Source organism: Pholis gunnellus (genome assembly GCF_910591455.1).
Source record: "Pholis gunnellus genome assembly, chromosome: 7".
Taxonomy (NCBI): Eukaryota; Metazoa; Chordata; class Actinopteri; order Perciformes; family Pholidae; genus Pholis; species Pholis gunnellus.
This window is the reverse complement of record NC_136533.1, coordinates 17,924,784-17,947,947: the sequence shown is the minus strand read 5'-3', so window position 1 is coordinate 17,947,947 and position 23,164 is coordinate 17,924,784. Positions and strand designations below refer to the sequence as shown.

General features: G+C 47.4%; 1 protein-coding gene across 2 annotated transcripts in view; it reads right to left on the bottom strand.

Moving 5' to 3' along the window:
• Nucleotides 1-3,910: 3,910 nt before the first annotated feature.
• The window catches only part of dusp8a (dual specificity phosphatase 8a), a gene marked incomplete at its 5' end in the record, with an annotated part of 32,466 nt that continues 13,212 nt past the window's right edge, over nucleotides 3,911-23,164 (bottom strand). The window contains 5 exons of one of the 2 annotated variants that reach the window (XM_079163258.1): nucleotides 3,911-5,417; nucleotides 5,559-5,682; nucleotides 6,013-6,172; nucleotides 6,292-6,458; nucleotides 12,029-12,219. In XM_079163258.1, coding sequence (XP_079019384.1) covers nucleotides 4,175-5,417; nucleotides 5,559-5,682; nucleotides 6,013-6,172; nucleotides 6,292-6,458; nucleotides 12,029-12,146 — 1,812 coding nt within the window. In that variant the 3' untranslated portion in view covers nucleotides 3,911-4,174. The remainder of the gene's footprint in view (nucleotides 5,418-5,558; nucleotides 5,683-6,012; nucleotides 6,173-6,291; nucleotides 6,459-12,028; nucleotides 12,220-23,164) is intronic. The other variant, XM_079163257.1, reaches the window with a different exon arrangement.

The window sequence follows — 23,164 nt, the reverse complement described above, 5'->3', positions numbered from 1 at the left end:
TTCCACCATGACATCATGAAACCAAAACTGCCTTTGTAGTCAAGCCCCCCATTGAGGGGACTCGATGAATTGGCATCCCACTGGATTTGGACGCTGTTTTTTTGCAACATTGGTGTACTCTGTGTCCTCTGGGGGTAAATACCTTCTATTTGTCCTCCTCTTTCTGTCTCTCTCTCACACACACAGACGCAGACACACAGACACAGACACACACACACACACACACACACACACACACACACACACACACACACACACCACTACCTCACCTCATTCTCTCATCCCCTGGAGGTAAGCACTGTATAAACACATCACATCATTGGCAAACACTGCACCCTCACCAGCCGTCCTCCCACTCCTGTGCCCGCAGACAGAATAAGGAATAAGGAAGAGGTGGAGCGGGGGGGGGGGGTGAAGACTTGCAAACCAGACGTGTGTGAGTGTGTTTGACTTGAGAAGAGGAAGCGGAGGGATAATAGCAGACGTTGAGTCAATCTGAGAGAAGACAGGGAACAGCGTGATGTTGCTTAGAGGTGTGGCTTACTGGTCGCTTCTCTCAGACACACACACACACACACACACACACACACTCACACATATCTTTATTCTTACAAATGTAAAGAAGTGCCTCTGGGTCTCCCTGTCTCCTGTGGGACTGTATCACTGACGGAGGCACAGACCAGTCGCCAACCTGCGGTGTACCTGCATATTCCCTCTGTTAGCTAGTAGTAAGCTAGTAATCCTTATAACACCTAAAATTCACTTCTGGATGAACACTTTAAATGACCTTAAAAAAGGAATCATACACATATATTTGAGGTACTTTACTTGATTCATTTTGTTTTATGGTTGAGTACAGAGTACTCTAATACCTTTTAGAAGGAAATATTGTTCTTTAGGAGAAATATGCTTACGAGACTCATATCTGTTTGGTAAATATGAAGCTATAGCTAGCAGCAGGTTAGCTTAACTTAAAGGAAGGAAACAAGGACGTTTTTAGCCTGGCTCTGTTAAATCCCCCGTAAAATCCCAACATTTAATTTTTTTCACTTTGGCTTTTGTACAGAATAAACATACAGTATAATGTGTTACTGAGCTTCAGAGGTGGTGGTAGGAATATTTGTGTTACTTTTGGATGGACACGGCCGAGCTAACGTTAGGCTAGCTGTTTCCAGTTTTTTAGCTAACCTTGTTCTGGTTGTAGCCGCATATTCAAGTACATTTAGCTGATGATACTTATGTACTTTTACTACAATGTATATATGTATACGAATATTTTTACACTGTAGTATCAATACTTTTAATGTTAACATTTGTGTTGAACTCTCTTCCAATCTTATTACATTATATTATACTGATCAGCAGTAATTTGGTCTAAACTTCATAACACGGCTGACGTGCTTCTCTATAAAGTTATTTTGAACACATTCTCTATATTAAATAATTCAACATCCCATCAGCATTTAGAAGCATGCAAAACCAAAATCAATGAAGCCGTGTTTTGTGGTCAGAGTGGAGCTGGTTAAACACAAAATCAATAGGAAGGCTCCAAGACTCGTATGGGATGTCGTAATGTGTTGTTCGTCTGTTCAGTGGGATTCCCTTCCCTGCCCCGATCAGCCCCCATGCAAGCACACAAGATGAAGAAGAAGCAGAGAAGAGTTTGTACTTTTTCATGTCTGTATTTTTGTCTCATTTTCACAAAACATGTACAGGGGAAGGAAAAGCCTTTCAATAGAACCTGAGGTATTTTTGCGTCAAGCAGCCTAAGGTATCAGGATTTTCTTTTAAAAACTCATCTATATTCATCAGTGTTCTCAGATGAGTTGCTATTTACACAACAATAATAACAATAATAATAATAATAATAATAATAATAATATTTCGATAACAAGAATTTTAGCAAATGGGACAGCCTGCATCATCTTTGTTACATGTCATAAATAATTCTAATAACATTTCTTAAAAATATAGGGAGGAGGGTGAGGAGAAGTTGCTTGCTGTTCGGGGGAACAGAGGAGTCTATCTGAACTTACTGTAGCTGCAGCAGCCCGAAGTCAAAGGTCAGAGATCACCAGAGAGAGAAGCTAATCAAGGATAAACGGGAAAATAAACACATTTTACATTATAAATAAATACCTATCTCGCACCAGGAGAGCAACATTTTCATTTCTTTCACTTCAAGATATGAAGATCCGCTTTTTTTTTTCCGTTCCGTTTTGTCACGTTGTTTTTAATCAAAGCTTTGGAAAGTGAGAAATAAGAGCAAAAAAAGACAGAAAGAGAGGGAGCTTTACGGACATGCATTGTGCTGATGTGTGTACCCTGTGCTGGGCTTGGCTCACTGAAAGATCCCCTGAGAATGAACAAAAGGGTGTGTAGGGCCTCCTATGCATTATATGTGTGAAAATATGTGTAACTGCATACAGAATAGGACGTGTGTGTGTGTGTATGTTGGATGAAGAACTGGTGCTGGCTCGGGGAGGACACTCCGTCTGTTAATCTTGTGAAAGAGTGCGCATTTGTTTGCATATAGTTGTTGTTATGCAAGAAATCCTGACACTGGCAGGACATGTTTTACTGTGTATGAGCGACCAGAGAGTGTGCGGCTACTTTGTTCCTTTGCACAACGAAACAATGTTTTTAGTTAACGCCGGAGCCCTGGATTGTGATGAATCCGTGATTACGCACGACAGAGATCCGGTTCCAGTGGGATTTCTGTACCATCCTCCAAATATAAAACAGAAGCTCTATATTTGCACCTTCGATACTCAAGCCTGTGCTTTCGGAGTATCTTGCTGCCATGGGAGTGAACTGAACTTGGATATCAGAAAGCAAAAAAGTGCATTTCAAAGTCAAACATCACTCTCCCCAAAGAAGGAACAGCACGTATTGCTTGCTTGATTTTGTTGAATGTATGTATTTGTTTTGAGTGTGTGTTCATAAATACCATACAGCAAATAATAATAATTCAACAAGAAAAAAAAGAAATAAATCCACAAAACATTATATTATTTCTCATTACCAGAATGAACCAATACAATAAATTAAAACTATAACTGAACAAAGTCCATTAGAAGTCCATTAAAATTGCTATATATATTCATATTGTATATATAGTATTTGTCTGTCTGTAGTCAGCCTTTCTGGTGCATGCTCAGTGGTGACCATAGATGGTGACTGGGAGCAGTGGGAGGGGGTTGGGGGGGGGTGTCTATAAAGGAGCTGAAGGGCCGTTAAAGCGAAACCCTCGCCACCCTCCCGAAACCTCAGTCCCATCGCGCTGTTAACACTGGAAACAAGGGAACCAAAGTCAGGAAAGACACCCTGTGCTTTAAGGGGGAACACTGCCCATCACTGCGAGTCTTCAAAAGTCTTTTCAGCAACAACATGCTGAGGATCCTTCATTGTTTGGATACAGTACCGCCGTTAGATGAAGTCCTTGGGATCTCTCTGCCTTGTGCTGTGGTGATGTGAGGAGACGGTGCTGTTAAGGAGTCTGTTATTGTTGTCTGATGTTGCTATGCAGAGTCTGTAGCAGGCAGAGCCATTGGGAGGAGGAGAGTGTGTGTGTGTGTGTGCGTGTGTGGGGGGGGGGATGTAGCCGTGCGAGGTTCTGAGGCTTTCTGACACTGGGGTGAAGCTTTGGGAGGAAACATGGGGCTTGGTTCAAATCACAAGCTATACACCCATTGAAGAACAATACATTTGACCGCAGGCAAGCAGTTTGTGTCCGAACCAAAATAAGGATATTCTATATAGAGAGGATGCAACATGACACTTGTCCTGGGTCGTTTCTTTTTTTTTTATATCTGCGACAGAGCTCAGAAAATTAAGAGTTTCAGTACCTACAGTCCCCCCCCCCCCCCCCCCCTTTACCCCCACCCTCCCCCAGATCTTTATTCAGATTTGTATGAGAGTTCAGGATGGCAAAGCACCACATCACAGGCTCTGTCTCTCCAGGTGCGAATGCTCGTTCGCTTGCTTACCGTTTCACATTACCTCTCTGCTTGTGTATCTATTTGTCCTTCTCTCAGTTGGAGTCTTTAACACTGTCTGTGAGGGGAGTAAAATAAAAGCCTCTTCTACTTCGTCATATGTCCTCCTCGTGCCCTCCCTCTAACCAGGTCCATTTGTGCCCCCAAGGGACCGCCCCGATCAGGTCCATTATCTGTCAGGATACCTCGATGATCTCCATGCTCCCGGAGAAGCTTGACTGCTTCCCGATCTTCCCCAGTTCTTCTCGGGATCGCGTCTCGGAGATGCCCTCCTCGAACTCCATCTGGCAGCTGCGCCGCTTGAACTGCTTTTCTGACGCAGGCCCGCTGTTGTTCGCACTGTTGGACAGGGTCACTGTGGACGACATGGAGTCTCGGTGGTCTCTCTGTGTCAGTGGCGCTGAGGACTTCTCCCGCTGGGATTTGTCTCGTAACCGCACACCTTCGCTGCACCCAAACGCCACATACGCCGAGCTGCTCCCAAACCTCACAGACGACTCCTCTCCCCGTCCATCCCCTCCTCCTCCCAGCTCCATCTCTCCCTCACCGCCCTCCACTGCCCCAAAGTGCCAGGGGGCATCTGTGGTGGGGGTGACGGGAGTGACGGGAGTTGTGGCCTGGACAGTGTCTCTGTGTTTGGTCCACATGGTCCCAGACCCCACGGTGGGCAGGGAGGGTAGTGAAAGGAGCAGTGAGCCCTTTAGGTTCTCGTCCAGGCTGGGGCTCTTGGGGTCCAGCGACAAGCTGAGGGACTGTGGAGGTTGGTGGGGTTGGAAGTGGACTGGGGAACTGCCGGAGCAATGCTTGGGTTTCCTCCTGGGTCTGGACGAGGAAGAACCGGTGCGATGGACTCCTTCACTTCCTCGGAGCCCCAAACCTCCAATGCTGCCGCCGCTGCCTGGTGAGGGGAACGGTGAGTCAGCGGAGCAGGGGCTGTCAAGGACGGGAGACTGAGAGCAGACACCGTTGGAGGTGCCGGTTCCTGGGCTGTCAAGCTTGCAGAGCTTTGGGACGTCTTCAGAGTGTGTGGGTGCCTGGCTGGGGAAGGGGCTGGGACTGTTTGGGGAGTAGACCGACTTAATGTCAAGGGAGAAGGAGCGTTTAAGCCGGTTAGTGTCCATGATCCTTTCTGCGGAGAGGTTTAGGCCGTTGAAGCCTTGCTGGAGGGAGGCCGGTGATGGCAGCTTGGGTTCTGGTGGGACGTGTGCATCTGCCACAGACGAGTCATAGTTGCTGTGGTGACCGTTCATCTCGAAACCTCGATTAACCTCTGAGCTTTGCTTGGTGTTGTTTTCGGATATCTTGTCATCAGAGGTGGAAGTCAAAGCTTGCAGTAATTGCAGGCCCTTCTCAAACTCCAGAAGCTGACCCAGGAAGTTGAAGTTGGGGGATATGGACGGTCTGCGGTCCTTTACAAACCTGAAAGCAGGAAAAGAGTTGGAAATTGAGAATGGGAACATTACGAGCATTACGTCTGGCATTACTTTCAACAGTGAGTTGTCTTTTCACTGGGGCTGACACCTTAGCTCAGCTGGAGGTGGGTGGGAGGAGCAAGCGTACCTGTAGGCATCATCTGATGACAAGCCCATTGTCTTCATGATGTATGCAATGGCGATGGTTGCTGAACGCGAGATTCCAGCCAGGCAGTGCACAATGACTCTGCAGTTTGACACCTTAGCTTTATCTGTTGTGGGGGGAAAACGAACACGTATGAATACACATGTTTAGCACAAAGTGTCTGGAGACAATCAAAGGCTATTGAAAGCAAACTGACATTTCCTGGAAGAGTACTGGAACGGGTGTGTTATACCTGTTACCTAAGCCGCACGTGAACTTTTATTAACTGTGACAATGTGCGGAGATGTTGTATTGAATATCATAGCATTCTTCGACACATAACTTGAGATGGATTCACTTCCTTATGAAGACGCTTCCCTGAGTGGCTATTGTGCTTTGAACTGCCAATCTTCATTCCAATCACATTCTTGTTTTATTACATTTCCCCTCCTCATACCTATGAATTCATTTGTTTTTTCCAGCCAGGGAAGCAACTTCTCGCAGTAGTTGTCGTTGACTGGGATGCGCATGAAGTGGCTCTCGCTGATAAAGTCTGGCTTGGGGCAGGTGTTGCTGGCATTCAGCACATAGGTAATACCATTCTGAGCCATCAGATCCTGCAGAGATAGAGATAAAGAGGTTCAAGGATACGTTTTGTTGCCAGGTAAAAATAACAAGATAGCTATCTTTCAATGACGGTGATAAAACGAGTGAACAGATGCAAACTACATTCTACCTTGTTGAGGACGTCCTTCTGTGAGCCCAGGTAGAGGTGTGGCAGGATGCGAGTGGGCCCTACATTAGCCACAGGCAAGCAGGGCTGGGACAAGCTCATAGGTAGAGCAGTGGCAGGTTTCCCTTCACACAGGCCAGGAAAACAGGAGGAGAAAGCAGCAAAACCTCCTGCAGAGAAGGAAGAGAAGGAGAGACCTGGTTAGGTACACTAATGATTATCCACAGAGCAGTCACACAACACCCTGGGAACTCTGCAAAGACTCTTGTGAACCAGTCAAGAACACCATTAGCAGAGCAAACAGACGCTCTGTAGGCTTTCAGAGGCGAATCTGGGCTACAATGTCTGGGTCTTGCTTAGTGCAACAGGAGCAAAAAAAGAGGCTCTCTGTGCTTCTGTGTGCGAGTTAGGTTGACTGCTGGGCGGCCAGGAATGTGCATGCCTGGCCCTTTAAGAGGCAGGCGGCTCCACTTTTGGCACATGTGTATATATGTGTGTGTGTGTGTGTGTGTGGCTCTGTTTCCTGCATGAGCTCATGTCCTGTAGCAGTGCATTGCGTCAGGCTGGGGGAATGAGAGAGGCCACAGGTGCAGGGCCAGGACAGAGGCCCAGTAACATCCCCCTGACAACTGCACAGCACACACACACACACACACACAGACACACACATGTTAACAAGATGATACTCTCCAAGAAGATACAATCTAAACACATGATCACATAATCTTGCTGTTAACATATGCTCAATTTTCACTCTCACTGTTTGTACCTCTCTGTCCACTCACACACAGACACACACACACATAGGCACTGCTTGCCCCCACTTCTGCACACACGCACACACACACACACACACACACACACACACACGCATAAATACCGACACTCATCATTACTCTGCAGTACCGCGGTTGTATAACTACAGGGTGGGGGCCAACGAGAGGAGGTGGGGGCGAAGTGTGTGTGTGTGTGTGTGTGAGAGTTGCGGAGTGGGTAATGACCTCGCTAAGGAGTGTGTAGAACGGAGGAAACCCTGAGCCCAAGAAAGGAGATTAGAACCTAATCTTGGACCAGCCCTACCTGACCCAATCTGGGTCGAAGCACAAACGCGCGCACAGAGTGAGAGTGAGTGAGACATGACATCACTGTTCTAAAGTCGCACACGCAGCACAGTGCAGGCATGACATTGCCTTCTGTTGTAACACACACCCAGCTGCACTACTGGTGTAGCAACGTCTGGCAACGACACACACAAGCACACACACACACACAAGCACACAGTGCCTCAACAGATATGAGGTCTAAAAAGCTGCAAAATTCAAGTTGTGCAAACCCTTTGGAGGATAGAAACTTTGGTATTTTGGCATTATTACACAACAGCACAGCTTCTGAGGCTGGGTGCATGCTCATGATCCAGAGCTATTATGGGTGCACTGTCCCTTTAAGTGCAAAGTGAAGAAGTGTTGTCTGTTTCCAGCTATTAATCGCAACCGGCGGAGCAATGACATCAGCGCTCTACATGGGGTTGCTTCATGCAAAGAAGTAAAGGCTGCTATGCTGGTGTGTGTGTGTGTGTGTGATTAAACATTTTGGGCCTGTAGAAAGTAGACTAAACAGCCAATTGTAGTTCACAGTTTGGCTTTAGACTGTGCTGGCATTGTAAAATTTCCACCAGAGCCTCTTTCTAGTGATCCTATGGGCGGTGCTACAGTGTCAGTAATTGATAAAACAGCGAGAGGAAGGGTAGTTCTTTGAAAGGTTTCTTCCTGGTTTCTTTGTTCCCAAGCTGCTGGAGTGGAGCACACACGCATGCAAAGAAAATAAATGGCGCTACATATAGCTCCCACCACAGGCATGTATACAGTATCAGCGTAGAGGAAGCGCTATGTTCCTGGAGACCGTTGAATCAACAGGAAACGCCTCACGTCACACATCAACCATTTCCCTTTCGGTGCGAGGACATTGTTAGAAAGTTGTTCGACGGACAGAAGACAGGACGTTCCACGGTGGAGACAGTGTGTGTGTGTTTAACACCGAAGAGAAAGTGTGTGTGAAGGGAAGTGAACATATGAATGAAAATACTGTCGCCCTTTGTGTGCGCGTCTGGATTCATAATTATAGCCGTGGTTAGTGTAGCTGACCCCCGTCTCGTGTTGAATAAGCATCCAAAGGGCAGGAGGACTGGTGAGCCAGTGTGTGACTGGGAGAGTGAGTAAAGGAGTTACTGGCATGAAGGGAGACTGAAGTCAGAGATAAGAGAGCAGGACTGAGTGTGCCGGCCTGCTCTTACATTACAGTGACATTACGTCAACACAATTACAAACACCTTCCTTGTAGTCAAAGCTTGACACGGCCGCCACAAATGGACGTTAGTCACACAGGAGATAGCGCGCTATTGTCACCTCGTCACCTGACCCCACTCTACTTAAGGTTGCCATGGCGGCGAGGAAGGGCAGTGATGGTGATGACAGTCGGCTCACCGAGCCCCCCCCCCCCCCCCCCCCCCGAGAGCTGTCAAGATAGCATAAAACACACACTGCGCCTTCAAAGGGCACAAAAACACACACACACACACACACAGAGACACACGTACAACAGTGATCACCAAATAACCCAAAGAGACACGGCCTCACATTCTCCAAAAGACAACGATGACACATCCGTCCATTCCAATATAAGCACACAAAGCACACGCATAAACACACTGTACACTCACACTGAGGTCACTGAAAATACCCTGTGACACACACACACACACCAGCCCAGCTGTCCGTGAAGATGACATCAGAAAGTCAACTGGGAGAGATGAGTTCACCTTCAGTGCAGCATGATAACCAGCAGAGACAAACACACTGATACATTAAACTCCAGAGATAAAGCCAACTTGCCGGCTGCACAAGTCAGGCTAACTCCATTATTTTGAGAGGTGTCTTCATCTCTTATGTCTTCATTCTACACTACATTTTTAACTTGAAAATGAACAGAAACACACATTCTGCTGAACAGATATGAAGGCTGCTGTCATTTCCAGTCACATGCTAAAGTCATGATCTTTTTGCCACACAGAAATAACATTCAAACTTCTATTTGTTGGGCCTCCAGATCATGTTTTGCACAGCGCTACAGCAAGCGGTGTATCATGTCCTTCTGGAAAATGTACTTGGACAGGATGTGACTAAGCCAATTTTGAAAGCAAAAAAAGAAAATCTTTTGGGTAGAAAGAAAACACACAACCGGGAAAGAGGGCACTGTGTCGCCATTGGCAGCGCTAGCCAGCAGTGACTTCCTTTTTCCGTTTTCCTCTGCCCACTTCATCACTTATGCAACTGCTTATTTTCCTCTCTTGCCCTGTCAGAGCCGAGCACTCAGGCCTCCTTTGTTCGCCGGTTCCCTCCTCCTCATCAGTCATTTCCTCCAACTAAATATTCACAATTCAGTTGAAGAGTGCAGGTTATTATCCCACTGACATGAAAAGTGTGCGCTTGGTGGAAGATATTTGGATCAAATTTGAGCTTTTTGAGGGCCGCGCTACTGTGAGAATCGATGCGGGAAAGCTGAGAGATGAATGGAAATGGAATCCCGGAGATATTGAGCGGACGAGCAGAGACACACAACACCTGCCCGGCTATTATGGTTAATGGGAGCTCTGCTGTTACATCACTGCAGTTGGAGCAATTGCCTGCCTCATCAATACAAGCTCACCCCCCTCCCTCTCGCCTCTGTGTATTTCAGTCTCTGTGTAGCTTTCAGTTGCCCTCTTTAACTCGTCTGTTAATGGAGGGGGGGGGGGACACACATACAAGGGAGACGTGTACACACACACACACACACACACACACATACACATACACACACACACACACACACACACACACACACACACACACAGCCCGCGGCAGCCTGGGGGCATTGATCTGCCTGAATGAGTCCCCCGCACCCCTCCATCTCTCTCCTCTGTGGTTCATATCGGGGGAGACATGACGCCATCCTCTGTGTGCCTCCAGCTGTCCCCTCCACTACGAGGGGACATTAGCATCTCAATGTGACCCCCCCCCCCCCCCCCCCCCCCCCCTTCATCCCTCACCCTCCCAACATGACATCATTGCACACATGTCCCACTCAGCTTCACAAAGGCAGTGCTGCAGCCTGGAGAAGCGACTGGAGTGTGTGTGTGTTTTAGGGGGGTAGAGTCTGTCTGACTGACAGACCATTGATGAGGTAGTGGGGGTGATGTCATCGCTTTTCAGGCAGGGCGTCAGGTGGATGACGGCCGGGAATGTGTCATAAACACGTCGCCCCCCGGCTGATGAGTGAACTGTTTATTGTTCCTCTATCTTTGCAGACAGATAGCGGGAGTATGTCACTTTGATCAACTGCTGGTTCAGCAGTACCGTGTTATTGCAACACTGGACTATAAACCCTCCTGTAATTCAGCCGATCTATTTCCACAGAGACGTGTTGCGGCGCCTCAAAATAACCTGTGAGAGACACAATTCTATTTTCACCTGCTGATGGCAAATGTGTGATTCTTTTTCCCTGAGATAGTTTCACTTCCAGATGCAGAACCTTGACGAGATGGACTGTACATGCACATGTGCACACACACAAAGAAACACACGCCTAGCATTGTGGCAGGTGTGGAGGGCTGCTATGCTAACTGCTTTGAAACCAGCCTTCGGATATGCATGTAGCGTCCACATTTGCATAAACTTTACACCCAAACTGTCACACATTTATGACCCAAAGGATCCAACGATAACACCAGCATTTCAATGACTGACTAGATATTTTGTGCAATATCGCATGCAAGTGTGTTAAATAAAAAAAGCAGCTCTGCATTGCCTCATCGCTCTGTGTGAAAGGTGTTATGTTAAACACCTGCAGTGCACACTGCACACATATTGATAACATAATCTTTAAGACACCCTTCTGCAGAGAGAGAGAGAGAGAGAGAGAGAGAGAGCGAGAGAGAGAGCAGGAGTGAGACAAAAGCCAAGAGCAGTGGAGAAGAAAGAGAAACAGAAAGAGCCTTTGTGATAGTTTTACATCTCAATGACCACAGGCTGAGAGAGCATGAGCACTATGTCATACCGCAGGTCACGGCTCTCATTCCCCCCCCCCCCGAGCCCTTTTTCTTTCCGCTCTTTCCTCTTCATCGCTTCTCGTCTTCATAATGTCATCCCTTTAATCCCCCTTCTTCCTATTCTTTCTCTCTGAACACATTAACTGCACAAACAAAACAGGTGGGAAAACAATTAGCGGCGTTAGGAGACGTATTCTTTCAGCCTGTTGTAGCAGCACATCTCACTATTGATCCACTAGACGTCCTTAAAACTCAAAGCACATCCATCTTTCACTTGCAGCACGCGTGGACTGGAATACCTCATTACCTGGGCGCCCACTGTGCCTTTGTACTCGTCTGCAGTGCACTGTTATCAGTGGTTTCCCCCCCATATATATCATACGCACCTTCAACTGTATACCACATTGGTGCATTTTTACAGCCAAAGCCCCAGCAGCGTCTGTGTTCATGTCATATGAAATCAGACTCCACGCTCTTTGCATGTTCACTATGTTTGCTCTGTAACGTCTGTACACAAAGGCCTGAATCCTCAACGCGTTACTAGCCAGAAAGGGATGTTCTCACACTCACACACACACACACACACACACACACACACACACACACACACACACACACACATCACTTCTCCTGCTCTGTGTCCAGGTGGATACACACCTCTTAGCTCTCTCCCCTCTTTCATTCGGCGGACCCTGATCTTCAGCCTCATGTCTGTGTCCTGCCGGTCCGGCCAAAAACAGTCCTCCGCTGGGGCAATCACCACATCCAGAGGCATTCCCCAGAACACACTCTGTGTCCCGCACACACACACTGTTCTGGTCCCCCTTCCTTCAGGGATGGAGTGAGCCCTTTGCCACGCAAAAAAAAAAATGTCAGAACAAATAAACAGAGGTGTTCTCCTTAGAGGGCTGATTGAGGTGAGCCCACAGTCTGAGTGTAACGATCCCGAGCAGACAAAAACTGCTGAAGTTCAAGTCCACTCAAGTCAGCGGTTACAGTGTCCAATCGCTGACCCTCTGAGAACAGACCCGGTATAACAAAAACTAGTCCAAAATGTCTGTGGGCACGCTCCTCAAGTCCACCAACGGGCGAAAATCCCACAAAAAATTCCTAAAATGCTCCTGCGTCAAAATTCTGCTATTTTGTGGTATTGTGAAGAAGGGTCGCCGCACAGAGAGCAAGAGGAGGAACAAAAGTGAGTGAGTCTGTACGTAGGAGCCAGCTGTAACGTGCCTGCAGCTGGTTTACAGAGCGTCTGTGTGTCTCTCTGAGCGCTCTCTCTGTCTCTGTGAGTCCACGGCCAGAAGAGCAGCCCACTATTGTTGTGCTGCTTCACTCTCCCCGTCTCTCATTCGCTCAGTCGTTGGCTTACACTCCTCCCTCTCACTCCCTCCCTCCTCCCCTCTCTCTCTCTCTCTCTCTCTCTCTCAGCAAAGAGGATGACGGAGCTGCACTCTCTCCTCGAGCTCTGGGGGTGAATGAGCTCACTTGCCGTGAGCTCAGACTCTTCCCTCCCTCCCTCCCTCCTCCTCTGCTACCTCCCTTGCACCCTCCCTCCCTTGTGGAGCCAGCGCTCCGTCATAGCTAATGTCTAAGGCATGTAACCACATTCCTTACTCACCAAACAAATATGCGGCCACCTCAGGGGCCTCGCTGCGGAGCAGGATGGAGGCTAAGACACAGCTCTAAGGCTGTGTAGCAGACACACACTAGTAGCTACAACACCGCGTAGTATCCGTGTTGTCGATTACAGGGGAGAAAGGAAAGCGCCTGCGTCGATGTGCATCACAATTCGCTTCTTGAGATGATATTTGTACGTTTGCTGAGGGTTTTGTGAACTTGACGGTTTCAAAATAAGATGGTATGCAGACTACATGGGATGCAGACTTTTGCTTTTTAAATGTCCCATATCATTTTCATATTTAATTCCTATTAAATACCAAATAAGATTCTGTCCCTTTAACAAAGCTTTACAGCTTAACAGTAAGCAGAAGCTGAATACCTACATTAGGTCACTTGCCTTAAATGTACTGTAGCTTCGGAGCATATCACACTCACTGCAGAGGAGGATTAAGACTGTCAGTGTGTTGAGAGCTGATTTGTCTCTGAAGGTGAGGGAATGTGTGCGACTTCACCATGTTTCCTGCACTGGTTCATGTCTAAGGCGCCCGTCTTTGGACACGGTGTCCTCGTGTTGGAGGATGAATGAGAGGAGAGGAGAGCAAAAGGAAGTGAAGCTGTGGAGAAGGGAGGAGGAGGAAAAGAAAAGAAAGGAAAGAAAAGCTGACAAAAGAGGGAGAGAACACTAGAGGTGATGAGAAGACCAAACAAGCTTGTGGTCGGCAGCCATCATCCCGTTTGACAGGCCACAGACCTCTGGTACTTTACTATGGAATGACAAACATGTAGGCCACAAGTCCAGCCATGGAAACAGAGCAGCACAGGCCTTAACGTAACCGCTGGACAGGCCTAAATGTTAACTGAAAGATAACTAATTATTATGCAAATACAGCTATTATAAATACATTCTTAAGCCCAAAAAAACCAACATATTTGTATAAAGGATCAATTTAACGTGGCGGTTCTTTTAAGCCGCCATTTTAGGTCATTCAACATCTTGCTGGTAATACAGAGCACAGATCCTAAAACAGCACCTGCCATGAGTGGGCCAGTGAAATGTCCTGTCTGATTGTCTGTTCAGTCTCAGGTTGAGACATCACGGCACACTGATTACATTCAAACCAGGTCACATGGGCTTCAAGTATACATTCAGTCATCGCCACACAGAGACGCATTAAAAATAAGCTTATACAAGATGTCGAGTTAGGGGGCCAGCTGCATGCTAACTGACTGACCTCATCTCATCACTGCAGACCCCTGAACGATCGCGCTCGGGTGAGACCAGCCTTACGTCACCCCTCTGTACAACCACGGGTCACTCAGAGTGGGACAGGAAACAGGTCACTTGGTGATGATGAGCTTTGTGAAAAATGCAGACTTTGGTTTTGGGAGGATGTCGAAGCGAAGAACCAATAAGGGGGTTTCACTAACACACTGTTTTCAGGTGTGGCACTCCACAGTGGTCGACTAGGGTCACTACACTCCAAACGCAGCGCTCATCGCCTCGCTTTGAACTTTTTCGAACACCTCCGTTTGGTTGTTTCCGTCCCGTGTGGCTCGAAGCCATGAAACCAGCTTTTGGAACACACGACTTCCTAACACCCTGCAAACCCACAGCGCTGGAAGCCAACAGCAACAAAACAAAAGTAGCTGCTGGTGTTCAAACTCGTTGGGAGTTCCTCGAGCAAACACCGTGCCCTCCTCCTCTTTATACCCCTCTCCTCCCCCTCCTCTGGTCCTCAGCAGGGTAACAAAGCTCAGAATAGTAGGCGTGTTAATTAGAGGATTACAGCCAAGACGCTATAAATGACAGCCAGGCCTTTTTTTATTGACTGTACATGTGTGCCCTGCTGCGACAGAAATAGGTAGGACGGTCACTCCGGGCGTCCCCTTCACCCCCCCCCCCCCCCGCCTCCTCTGACATCTCTTAAGATTTAGAGCGTGTTTTTATGGTGGAGTTACTGGGACAACGCGCAGTTTACACAGAGACCAGCCAAAACAGACAGGGAGAGAAGTGGAGATGAGCATGAGATAGCTGCGTAAGACAGAAAGAGAGAAGGTGCGGAAAGGCCAAAGGGGCCTTGGAGACCAGAACAACATGGCGCAGCCTCTCTGCACTGGAGGCGCTAAAACTGTTAGATGTTAGATTAACATATGAGAGACTTTGTCTGCACCCGACAACTGGAGAGAAAACAAGGAAATACATGTTTGGATTGCATTTTCTTCACATTGTAATCGAGTCTTATGTCTGTGAAGTTGTATCAGATGTGTCGTGGATGCAAATATATCGTGTACTGAAGTCATGGCACCGTAAAACTTCCAGGTGTGACCTGGGAAGTTGTTTGCTATCTTCTCTCTGATCCATCGTCTTCACTCTTTTACACTTTGCCTGCAATTCTTCAACTTACTATATGTAATGCTGACTTAAATTCTATTTTGTATGTGCTCTGCAAACAATAATTCCTCAAAAGTCTCTGTACATTAACAATCTATGCAAAAAGCGAAGGTACTAACATCATAACATAAATAAAATATTTTTCATTTAATATATTCCGTCAGCGCCCGTACACCGTTCCCTCCCCGCTGAGACAGGCAGCGACAGGAGCGCCATCCGACACCACAGATCATCTGTCAGGATATCACGGGAAAGAGAGACGTCATTCTCTCCGGATAGGGCAGGTTAGGGTGAAGAGTTAATGTGTGTGTGAGTTCATCTGTGTGTGTGTGTGTGTGTGTGTGTGTGTGTGCACCCATGTGTTGAGACCATGTGGGAAGAGGATGAACGGAGCAAGGTGAGAAGAAGACAAGAGAGGACATAGCTGGGGGGGGGGTCAGACGGGACGGGGTGGACAGTTATTTGCTCCAACATGCGTAAACACAAGCAGATGTGTGTGTGTGTGCGTGCGTGTGTGTGTGCATGTGTATTGGTGTGTGTGTGTGAGTGTTGATAGTGCTGGTTGTCAGGGGATCAGTAACGAGGCTGCTCTTGCAGTGATGTAATGCCTACAGGAGAACGCAGCTGCCATGCCTGGGGGGTGAGGTAGTCAACAGGGGAGGATGGATGGAGGGCAATTGAGGGTGGGGGAGGTGGTGGAGGAGAGGAGGGGGAGGTTTAGGTAGCTGGGGGTTCTGGATGTAATTGGGGGGGGGGGGGGGTTGAATCCATAGGGAGATGGTAACTGAAATGACGTAGTGGTATTGCGAGGGGACATTACTGGTGCAGTGACTAATCCTGTGTGGATGAAAAAGTGCAATCTGGAGTGATTGTAAGGCTATTTAAATAATTATTTGATTGAATCAGGAAGCTTTTTTTCAAAATTAAGACCTTAAAACACATTTATATTCCCCAAACTAAGGAAGCAAAACATTGCTAATGGTTTGGTTTTATATTGCACGCTCACCAAAATCAAAAACTTAAAACCGTCGATATTAAGTGCCTTCCCACCTACATTTATTAGAACTTCCTTCAATCTCCTTTTCAGACAGACAAAGTGAGCCGATGACGTCAAAAATAGCCGTTGAGGAGGTGAAGACGAGAGGAGGATGGAGGGGAGCGCCTGTTTGATGTAAAGAGCAGGCGGGAGGAGGGGTGTATGCGATTAAGTCAGCACTGATGCACCGCTCGGTCATGCATGTGTGCTCATGCATGCGGTAGCTTCATTTCTATCTGTGCAGCCTGGAGGGAGGCCTGCACGCATCAGTCATGCAGAAGACCCCCTGCCCTCCAAACAACTTAACCCCCTGGAGGAGCTCAGCACCCGGGGCTTCTGCAGCAGTAAATCTAACTCGCTGGCAAGAAATCAGTTTACACACACAGATAGATACACTCAAGCAAGTGCGTATACAAAGACACACACACACACACACACACAAAGAAAGAGAAGAGGGTAAGCTATCAAACACACCAAGGGGGGCTTTCAGGACCAGACGGGCCCTCATAAACCAGATGAACTACTTAAAAATCCCAGTTGGAGATGTTCAGCGGTGTGTGTGCGTGGAGAATAAGGGGGGGCTGTTAAGGCTCAGAATGAAATGCTGCTGGCCACAGGCATGTGCTTACAGTATGTTTGCATGCATATAAAGCCTGGCATTCACTTTGTGTAAAAGTGTGAATGTATAAGGGGAATGTTAATTTTAGCCGAGAGGCTCGCAGCTGTTTTCTGAGGTACATAGAGTAATACGTGTGTGTGTGTGTGTGTGTGTGTGTGTGTGTGTGTGCATGAGAGGGAGAATAAAAGGGTAAATAAGAGCAGGAACCATGCACATCAGTCTACAAGAATGAAAAGATGAACAATGTGTGCGTGTGTGTGTGTGTGTGTGTGTGTGTGCAAACATCTAATTTCATCTAATTTCCCCAGAGGTGAGTTTGTCTACACCGGTTCTCTTGAGCATAACGGATGGATATTTTATTCTAAATGCTAATGGCCTGAGCTGGGATGCACAGGGTTTCCTTGCAGCACTTGAAGGCAACGAGACCCTAAAAACACATCTCAGCTCTGTCTCTCGCATGTCTGGCAAACACACTGAGAGACACACTGTCCTGACACCAGTGCTGGAAGCCATCTGGTCCTCTGTTGGTTTCACACACACGCACGCAGGCACGCACGCACGCACGCACACAAGCACGCACACACACACACACACGCACACACACACTAGTGTCTTGTCTACCTGTCTCATAATTAGCTCAAACTGTACCCGGGTGTTCCTCTGTGTGCCACTGACTGGTGAGATCAGTTTTCCCCCAATATTCTTCTACTCACCAACTCCTATTACCTCATCAGCACACACAGCATGACTCTTGGCCTCAAATGCATAACAGTGCTTATTTTCAAATAAATCTTTTCCCAACAGAAATGTTCCAGTGTGACAACATTTTAATGAATTCAATCAAAAACTGATTTCAAATCAAAGTCTATGGAACAGATTTTATTAAAAAAAGATATGGTATTCTTAAAAAAAAAGACAAACCCTGCACATTAACTCACAGAATGCAAACACATAAGTGAACTTTTAGTATTCAGCGGTGCCTTCTTACACGCAGACATGCAGCAGAAGTGAGGCGTTACACGCTGGAGACTGCATTTTGGGCGTACAGGACATGGTGACAGTGGCTATCGCAACACCCGCGGTCAGGGTTGGCTTTCCTGCCATTACAGGCCCTGGAGACTGTGTGTGTGTGTGTGTGTGTGTGTGTGTGGGTGTGTGTGATTGTGTCACATCCACAATGCTGCAGTGACATCACTCCAACAGCTACAAAAGAACAATAGAGAAGGAATGACGCGATGCCGTGAGAGGAACTGGGCAAGCTGTTTCTGTGTGCTCCCCACCAACGCCTTCACGGCGCTTTTAAAATGATTTTTTTAAAGCGAATGGTAGGACTTCTGGATCATCTTTTTTACTCCTAACTCAAAAGACACAGTTAAAGTACAAACACACAAACACAGACTTGTATACATACATGCTGAGTTTCCTTGGCGTCTCCCTATTTCACCCCGGGGAGCCCTGATGTCACGTTATCAGAAACAGGAAGCAGTTACACAACAGAAGGGGGAAGTGACCTCTTTGTAGGCTGCCTTCAACTATGCATGTGGGTGTGCGTTCGAGTGTGTTAGTGTTTATGTGTGCGTAGAGGGGGAAGATATCAGGAGGACCAGGAATGATCACAAAGTGCTGCATTCCTCAATCTGGGGGCCGTGGGCTTGCCTGGAACTCCAAAATTAGCCTGTTGCTGTGGCGATGGAAAATCTCCCGCTTTTATCAGGAAGCAGTGGCAGCCCCAGAGGTTCAGCTCAAAAGTTTGTGTGTGGCCAGCATGAAATCCCGGTAATAAGACCTCTGTTACAAGTCTGTGTACATACCAGGGGAAGTGTTAAACCGCAGAGGATTTAAACTCTCTGCTCTGCTAAAGGCTGCTATGCTACTCAATGCCAATGAGCCATCTTTTTTTTTTGGAACATTATTAGGAAACTGCACAATAAAATAGATTTTCCTCATACTGTAACACACTTCAGAAGGCTGCCAAGAAATATAACCTCACTCAAATGTTGGAGGTGCTTTCTAAATCTGATTAAAACAGCTGAACTCCCCCCCCCCCCCCCCCCCCCCCATGGCAACCAATTAGGTAAACGAGGATGCAGCGGTATGCCTTAGATAAAGTGCATTAAGACGGCACAGTGATAAGCAGGAATCCACCATTGTTCCAGGGAATGGCGCTACGACAGGAGCGGCAGTGGGCAGTCCGAGCACGAATGGAATCCGGTGGATGCAGGCCAGCTCTGGGGAGCATAAACTAGCATGGTTTTTTAGCTACTCCTTTCTTCTGCCCTTGAAAATTTCCACTCCACATGTGTGTCAGAGTCAGCGGGATAAATGCTGCTGCAGTGGTAAACTGATGCCGCGGCAGCCGAACTACGGAGCGCTTGGCCCAAATTCACGGTGAAGTTCGAGTTATGAGGTGCTGATGGGGGGGGGGGGGGGGGGACCGGCTTGGGTTAGTACGCTGTTCAACTTCAGCTCCTGTTGACCTGATGTGTTGACACTGCCTAGGTAACAGTTTAAACAAACTATTTTTATTCCATGCTGGATGACTCCGTGACAGGGGCGGGTTGGGACGTTCAAAAGGCTTCTAGATAGATTTAAAATGCAGCAGGGGCCAGAAGGTATGCACTGTGAATGGACTGTATACACAAGCAGCTTAAACAAGTATGGTAGACGTATTTAGGGCACCGTGGTATACAAGCACCGTCCTACAGGTTTTACCCACAAGCTTTACTTTGTGTAACACAGCTGCATCTGGTGAGAAAGGTTATTATGCGTGTCATATTTTATTTTTTTGTATAAGGCTGAAACCGACTTGTTAATTTTTGTTAATTCAGTCATGCTTTACAGTTTTTTGTTTGTTTCTTGAAACAAATCCAAGTATCTAATTTGTCTATCGTGTTGCACAGTTATTCAGTGAGTTTATCCGCTTAACTGGGAAAGACTGCACCATACAAAAGGGTCATTTTGCAACATATCTAAGACTTTCTTTTATGTGCCTGGGAATGGTGAATTAAGATCATTTGAGTTATGGTCGAATTCTATTTTACACCGAAATTGTGAGTTTAATGAAATCGTAGTGCGTGCTGTTCATTCTGTATGTATACAATACACGAGATGAATAGAAATGTTAGTCACTTTGCCTATCTAAGCCTTAATATATATGTGTGTGTGTGTGTGTGTGTGTGTGTGTGTGTGTGTGTGTGTGTGTGTGTGCCTGCACTGACGTCTTGAGCTCTAATCTTTATCCACACTGCTTAGAATTTATGCACATATCCTAAGCGTGCATCTGGGAGAAAATGTTGTTCTCTATCTTTGCACGCTATAGTATATGTATGACTGTGTTTCGCTTTTGTGCATTGTGTGTGTGTGTGTGTGTGTGGCCTCTCCGAGCCAGCAAGGGACTCTGATTGATGGAGGAGAAGGGGAAGAGGAGCAGGAGGCAAGCAGAGCAGTGAGATCACGTCATGGTGGAAACATTTGGCAACGACACACATAAATACACACAGACGCATAAACACGCACACACACACACACACACACACACACACACACACACACACACACACACACACACACACACACACACACACACACACACACACACACACACACACACACACACACACACACACACACACACACACGCTGGCCTGTTTTCGTTCTTTGGTTTTGAGGGAAAGAAGGAGAAAATGACATCAAGCTCATCATGTGAGGCCAATGAGACAGACGAGGGAGGGGGTGAGAACACTGGCAGAAACAAAACATTGTTACATAAAACTCAACTCGGTACAGGCCTCCTCTGGGCCCTGTTACCATATTATGTGTGTGTGTGAGTCTGTCCATATGAGCATGCATTTGCACACTTCAAAGTGTGTGTGCGCGAGTTAAGCATTTGCACAATCCCTCTTCAAGGTGTGAGCCTAAAAAAGGAGATGATCAAATACCTGCAGAGTGACTGCAGAAAACAGAGCGCCACCGCTTGGCTCCAAGGCTTCTCCAAGTCTGTAACACTGTTTAGAGCAGGGAGGTGATGTCATAGATTATTCTGTAGGGTCCTTTCCTTTGACCTTTGTGCTCCCTTGGTGCTGGTTGGGGTGGGGCTGGCGTGTGTGTGTGTGTGTGTGTCCTTGTGTGTTTGTGTATCTACAGTGAGTGAGAGCACCGAGGCCACTGGCGCCAGATGTGACGACCGCAGGAGTCTGGACCTAAAAATAGAGCTCTGTTCTCAACACCGTGAAACAGAAGAGAGGAGAGAGGGAGGAGGAGGAGTGGAAAAGAGAGGAAGAAACAGGGGGGGGGAAGGTAAAGGGGCTTAAAGGAGGGATGGAGAGGAAGGCGAGGTCATTGAGAATAATGTGTCAGATCTCCCCGGGGAAGGTGAGCTCACCTCCTAATGGCACCACTGGCAACTTCTCAATGAAATCATTGATCTGCTGAAGCTCCCCACGGCGTAATGGAGAGGGGTCAGAGGGAGGGGGGGGGGGGGGAGAAAGGGGCAAGGAGGTGCAGAGAGGGCAGGTTAGAAGGTCACGAAGGGGGATGACGGAGAAGGTGGAGAGAGGAAAGCCGAAGGATGGCGGCAGGAAGAACGTGGCCCTCGGGCAACAAAGCCACAATTGATGTGCAACCTCACCGACCTGCACTGCAGCCAATCACGTCACCCCGATCTCAATCACACAGGTATCCACGACAATTTATGTTCCGGACTTGAGACGGCCCTGTTTGCAGCGACTACAGAGAATGCACTTCCTGTGAAAACATTGACGCATTCTGCAGTTTCTAATCACATATAAATGTGTGATCCGTGTCTGTCGGGAGCACACACCCGCACAGACTTGCTCTCTGGAACTCTGCAGGTGTGCATGCACGTGTGTGTGCGCGCGTGTGCGTGTGTGCGTGTGTGCGCGTGTGCGTGTGTGTGCGTGTGTGTGTGTGTGTGTGTGTGTGTGTGTGTGTGTGTGTGTTCAGAGGATGTGGAAACCTCCTGCTGGACTCCAGAAGGAGAAGAAGAGGAAACCTGAAAGACTTTCAGCTCTGAGAACAAACACGGGTCAGCACGACGGCCTCCCCGACCACACACACGCTGACAACTCATGCACACACATGAATGCACATAAATGTAACTAATTGAACACTTGCACACACACACACACAGGGTGAAATGAGGAGTATTACCTCATCTCCTCAATGGCACTCTTCCGTCTGTTTTGTCTTTTTCTTTTTCGCACACTTGCACTCTCAAACATTGCCTCATGCGCATGCACGCACTACTTCATATGCACATATTCATGCAGACATGCACACACACACACACTGACACAAACAGACCTCCTTATGTAGCTCATTGGAATGTCTCTGTGAACGGTTGCATTGTGAGATTCGGCCTCCTACGATTACCTCACTTCTTCAGCTTCTCTCTGATGCACACACGCACATGCACACATGCACACACACACACACACACACACACACACACACACACACACACACACACACACACACACGGACCGCCCCGTTGTATAACAGCACAGAAGACTGACACATAACTGAATTGACCTTTGTACCTCAGTCGGTGCAGTCACACCCTAACCTGATCTCATCAGAGCCCCGGGGCCCACAGCAGCTCCCGTGTGTTCTTAGTGTGTGCGAGCCACAGAGAGCGCAAGCGGAGGAAAATGAGAGAGAGGCACCTTTCATCTCCTAATACCTCCCATCAGTATGTCATCGCCATGTCTTGTCCTGTGTGCTTTCGCATTGAGCTGGCAGGCTGACAGCGTGGGAGTCAGCATGCTAACCCGTAAAAAAAAAACAAATTACCTCCCAGCTAATGCTGTTTTTCAGTCATACAAGAATGATATATCAACTTTGGACATTACTCCCTGTCAAAACAAAATATTGACGAGAAAAGCAAAAGTTCTAATACTTAAATTTTTGATTCCTGTCTCACCACCGGCAATAGATTTCTTCTCCGGTTGTGAGCATCGAGGGGAAAATGTACCAGCATACACTCATTTAAATGAATGACTTAATTGTGTCACTTTTCAGTGGGAAAGCCCTACATGTTAAAAACCCAGTTAGACTTGGTTTGTACGTACGGAATGTGACTCGGCTCACATGTCACCAAGCCTG